The 5,179-nt window shown below is 59.5% G+C and overlaps 1 protein-coding gene across 1 annotated transcript in view; it reads left to right on the top strand.

Moving 5' to 3' along the window:
- Positions 1–997: 997 nt before the first annotated feature.
- Positions 998–5,179, top strand: part of INSRR (insulin receptor related receptor) — a gene marked incomplete at its 3' end in the record, with an annotated part of 7,530 nt that continues 3,348 nt past the window's right edge. Inside the window, exons 1-8 of the mRNA XM_010176430.1 lie at positions 998–1,544; positions 3,151–3,463; positions 3,553–3,695; positions 3,842–3,986; positions 4,167–4,381; positions 4,451–4,577; positions 4,677–4,915; positions 4,994–5,161. Coding sequence (XP_010174732.1) covers positions 1,004–1,544; positions 3,151–3,463; positions 3,553–3,695; positions 3,842–3,986; positions 4,167–4,381; positions 4,451–4,577; positions 4,677–4,915; positions 4,994–5,161 — 1,891 coding nt within the window. The remainder of the gene's footprint in view (positions 1,545–3,150; positions 3,464–3,552; positions 3,696–3,841; positions 3,987–4,166; positions 4,382–4,450; positions 4,578–4,676; positions 4,916–4,993; positions 5,162–5,179) is intronic.

The raw sequence follows: 5,179 nt of genomic DNA, 5'->3' as shown, positions 1-5,179 counted from the left end.
CCAGTGTTTAGGGTACAGGCCAAGCTGGATGAGTGTTTGCTCCGGGTGTTTACAGTAAATCCCTTGCTGGGATCTCAGCAGCTTCTTTCCACCATCGCTGCACGTCAGGCTTCAGGCTGGGGATGGTGTCGGTGAGAAGCTGTTGGCTCATCCTGGCTCTTACATCCCCACCAAGACCGGGAAGCAGGAGATGCTCAACCCCATCCTGCTCCTGATGCTCCCACTCCCTGTCAGGGGCAAGCCCCAGGATGGCAAACCCACCACCAGTGCCATGACATGTGGGTGCCCGTGGTAGCCCCACCATAGCCCCCATAGCCGCATGGGGCACTGTGAGGGTGGTGAGACAGTGTCCCAGGTTGCCCAGAGAAGCTGTGGCTGGCCCCCTTTCTCAGCCAGGCTGGATGAGGCTTTGAGCAACCTGGTCTAGTGGAAGGTGTCCCTGCTGCTGGCAGCGGGGTTGGGACTGGATGAGCTTTAAGGTCCCTTCCAGCCCAAACCAGTCTGGGATTCTGTGACTTTATGAATTAATGGGAATGACCTGGTGGGAGCTGCTGGGAGCCACACACCCATGGGGGGAAGATGCCATGAGCCCCCCACAGCTGTCCCACAGCTTGGGGAGGGGGTAAAGCACCTGCACCCCCATCCAGACCCTCCCCCCTGAGGTGGGCAGTGGGGCTGGGACGTGGTCCTGGGGCTGACACTGGTTGAGCCAGCTGCCCAGGCAGCCAGACCTCGTTAGCATCACCGCTCGCTGCGCTGACAGACACGTCGTGCCCTGGAGAACCGCGGCGCGTTGGCCGCTTGTCAGAACCGCTCGCGTCTCCCTGATCACCCAAACCCATTGTGGCCACGTGTGACAGGCAGCGCCGGGACATCAAACCCCAGCCTGAGCAGCCCTGAGGCCCTGGCGATCGGCGCAGCGTGGGGGGATCTCTGGGTGGTTATGGGGTGAAGGGCAGTTGACCCATGGTGTCCCCTTCTTGCCACCTCAGTCTGCGGCAGCATGGACATCCGTAATGACGTCTCCCAGCTCCAGAAGCTGGAGAACTGCTCCATCATTGAGGGCAACCTGCAGATCCTCCTGATGTTCACCACGGGCGCTGAGGATTTTCGAGGGCTCAGCTTCCCTCGCCTGCTCATGATCACTGAATATCTCCTCCTGTTCCGTGTCTATGGGCTGGAGAGCCTACGAGATCTCTTCCCCAACCTCTCCGTCATCCGTGGCACCAACCTCTTCTTCAGCTACGCCTTGGTCATCTTCGAGATGCCTCATCTACGGGATGTGGGGCTTCACAGTTTGAGCCACGTCCTGCGTGGTTCCATCCGGATCGAACGTAACCAGGAGCTTTGTCACCTCTCCACCATCGACTGGGGACTTCTGCTGCCTGACGCCGTGGACAACACCTACATCATCGGCAATAAATTAGCTGAAGAATGTGCTGATGTCTGCCCAGGCATCTTGGACGTGGAGAAACCATGTGCTCAGACCAGTGTCAACGGGCAGCTGGATTATCGCTGCTGGACATCCAGTTACTGCCAGAAAGGTGGGTGCCGATGGTGCAGGGATCCATCGTGCCGGGTGCTTCACTGGGATGGTGCCGGTTTGCACCGTGGTGGTTGTGGGGTAAACTGGGAGGGCACTGGGGAAGGCTGGTGGAGCTGCAAGGGGATGACAGGCTCTGGCGTGTGGCTGTCGGTGCTGTGCCGCGCTGGCAGCGTGGTGGGAGTAACCGGATCCGTGCTGTATCATCCTCGGAGAGGCCAGGTCCCCACTGCCATGTATTCCCAGCGGTGAGGTAAATACGGGCCCCTCCCGGGCTTGTTTGCTGCAAACAGGAGAGTTGGTAATGAAATATCAACTATAAACACGATCCTTATCGCGACCGTAACCTCGGCTGCTGCTCCGGCACCGGCTGCACTGGGCAGCTGGGGCTGAGCATAGGCTGAGCCTCATCCCACCCATCCGTCTGTCCTGCTGTCTGTCTGTGCAGCCCTTCGTCCACCCATCCAGCTGGTCACACTCAGCAACCCACCTGGCCATCCCTCTGCTAGCCATTTGGCCATCCCTGCATCCCAGCACCCATCCCTGCATCCCAGCACCCATCCCTGCATCCCTCTATCCTTCCCCCTCTCCATTCTTCCATCCATCATTCCATTCATCCCTTCATTCATCCATCCCTGCATCCCGCCATCTGTCCTTGCATCTCTCCAGCCTTCCTCCTCTCCATTCATCCCCTCATCCATCCATCTCTCCATCCTTCCTTCCTTCCTTCCATCCCTGCATCCTTCCATCCTTCCTTCCATTTCTTCATCTCACCATCCATCCCTGCATCCCTCCACTCCTGCATCCCTGCAGCCTCCATCCATCCCTGCATCCCTTCATCCATCCATTCCTGAATCCTCACATCCCTGCATCCCTCTCTCCATCCCTCTCTCTGTCCCTGCATCCCTCCATCTATCCAGACACCCCTCCACCCCTCCCTCCATCCATCCATTCCTGCATCCTTGCATCCCTCAATTGCTTCATCCCTTCATCCATTCTTGCATCCCTACATCCCTCCATCCATCCCTCTCTCCTTTCCTGTATCCCTCCATCCCTCCATCTATACAGCCACCCCTCTCCCCATCCCTCTCTCTGTCCCTGCATCCCTTTCTCCATCCATCCCTGCATCCCTCCATCACTTTATCCCTGCATCCCTCTCTCCATCTCTCTCTCCATCCCTCTGTCCATTCCTGCATCCTCATATTCCTCCATCACTTCATTCCTCCATCCATTCTTGCATCCCTCTCTCCATCCCTCTCTCCTTTCCTGTATCCCTCCATCCCTGCATCCCTCCATCTATCCAGCCACCCCCTCCCCTCTCTCCATCCCTGCATCCCTCCCTCCATTCCTGCATCCTCATATCCCCCCACTGCTTCATCCCTCCATCCATTCTTGCATCCCTGCATCCCTCCCTCTATCCCTCTCTCCTTTCCTGCATCCCTCCCTCCAGCCATCCCTGCCTCCACCCCTCTCCTCTTGTCCTGCAGAACCAGAGGGTGTCAGCAGCCCCCACCCAGCCCTTCCCATCTCTTCCCTCTCCCCCTTCCCATCCTGATCTGCTCCCAGAGGATTCTCATCCCCCCACGGCACCGGCTCTGTCCCTGCAGTGTGCCCATGCGGCGTGGGCTCGGCGTGTACGGCGATGGGAGAGTGTTGCCACCCCGAATGTTTGGGGGGTTGTGGGCGACCCCGCGATAACCGCGCTTGCGTCGCCTGTCGCCACTTCCACTTCAACGGGCACTGCCTGCCCTCCTGCCCACCCCGCACCTACCAGTATGAGGGCTGGCGCTGCGTCACCGCCGAGTACTGCGCCAGCCTCCGCAAGGTCTCCGACAACCCTCGTGATGCCTCCAAGTTCGTCATCCACCAGCAGCAATGCCTCTCCGAGTGTCCCTCAGGCTACACCAGGAATGACAGCAGGTATGGGGGTCCTCAGTGTCCCCCTGGTGTGGGCACCATGGTGGCATGGTGTCTGAGCTCATCTCCTGTCCTCATCCTCCTGCCTGCAGCATCTTCTGCCACAAGTGCGAGGGGCTGTGCCCCAAAGAGTGCAAGGTGGGCACCAAGACCATCGACTCGACGCGGGCGGCGCAGGAGCTGGGGGGCTGCACCCTCGTTGAGGGGAACCTCATCGTCAACATCCGTCGAGGCTGTGAGTGCTGGATCCAGCCCTTTGTAACCCACCCAGGGTGGGAGAGCTGGTGCAGGGTGGGGAAAGATGGGGGTCTTTTCCCTCACAGGGTGAATTAATGGGGAGATATCCCCCTCCCCGAGCTCACACCCATGGGTTGTCCCCAGATAACTTGGCCTCGGAGCTGCAGAGCAGCCTGGGGCTCATCGAGACCATCACAGGCTTCTTGAAGATCAAACACTCCTTTGCCCTTGTCTCCTTGTCCTTCTTCAAGAACCTCAAGCTGATCCGTGGTGACTCCATGGTGGATGGGTGAGGATGGGGTGTGGGTTGGGTAGGGACAGGTGGCTTTAGGGGTCACATATGGCTTTAAGGGGGACATGTGGCTTTGGTGGGGACGTGTAACTTTGGGGGTCACACATGGCTTTGAGGGGGACATGTGGCTTTGGAGGTGCCCATGCCCACCACCTCCATCCATGTCTCCTCCTCCAGGAATTACACCCTGTACGTCCTGGACAACCAGAACCTGCAACAGCTCTGGGACTGGAGCCACCACGTCCTCTCCATCCCCGTGGGCAAGATGTACTTTGCCTTCAACCCCAAGCTGTGCCTGGATGAGATCTACCGCATGGAGGAGGTGACAGGCACCAAGGGGCGGCAGAACAAGGCGGAGATCAACCCCCGCACCAACGGGGACCGGGCGTCCTGTGAGTACGGGGATGGGGACACCCAGCAACGCCACAACCCCTTGTCTGAACCCTGGATCCTCTCTGCAGGCAAGACCCAGACCTTGCGCTTCATCTCCAACATCACCGAGTCCGACCGCATCTTCCTCAAGTGGGAGCGGTACCGACCCCCTGAGTACCGGGACCTCCTCAGCTTCATTGTCTACTACAAGGAGTCGTAAGTGGTCACCGTCTCCAACTTGTCCCCATCATGGAGAGCTTGGGACCCCCAGCCCATGGTGTCCCTGGACCCTCCCTGATGCCTGGTGTGGGGCAGACCCTTCCAGAACGTCTCAGAGTACGTGGGGCAGGACGCCTGTGGGGCTCAGAGCTGGAACGTGCTGGACGTGGAGCCACCACTCAGCAGTGAGCAAGCGCCGGGGGTGGCCCTGCTCAACCTCCGTCCTTGGACCCAATACGCCATCTTCGTCCGTGCCATCACCCTCACCACCGCTGAGGAAGGACGCAACTACGGGGCGCAGAGCGAGGTGGTCTACATCCGCACCATGCCGGCGGGTAAGGGGCTGGGGAGGGGGCTGGGGATACCCGTGGTGACCCCCACAAAGACAAACTGACACCTCCCTGTCCTCCCAGCCCCAACAGTACCCCGGGACGTCATCTCCATGTCCAACTCCTCCTCTCACATCGTGGTGCGTTGGAAGCCGCCTACGCAACGCAACGGCAACATCACCTACTACCTGGTGCTGTGGCAGCAGTTGGCTGAGGACATGGAGCTCTATGTCCATGACTACTTCCACAAAGGTGAGGACAAGCCGGGCC

This window comes from Antrostomus carolinensis, unplaced genomic scaffold (assembly GCF_000700745.2).
Source record: "Antrostomus carolinensis isolate BGI_N321 unplaced genomic scaffold, ASM70074v2 scaffold36689, whole genome shotgun sequence".
Taxonomy (NCBI): Eukaryota; Metazoa; Chordata; class Aves; order Caprimulgiformes; family Caprimulgidae; genus Antrostomus; species Antrostomus carolinensis.
This window is presented reverse-complemented; position numbering and strand designations above follow the sequence as displayed.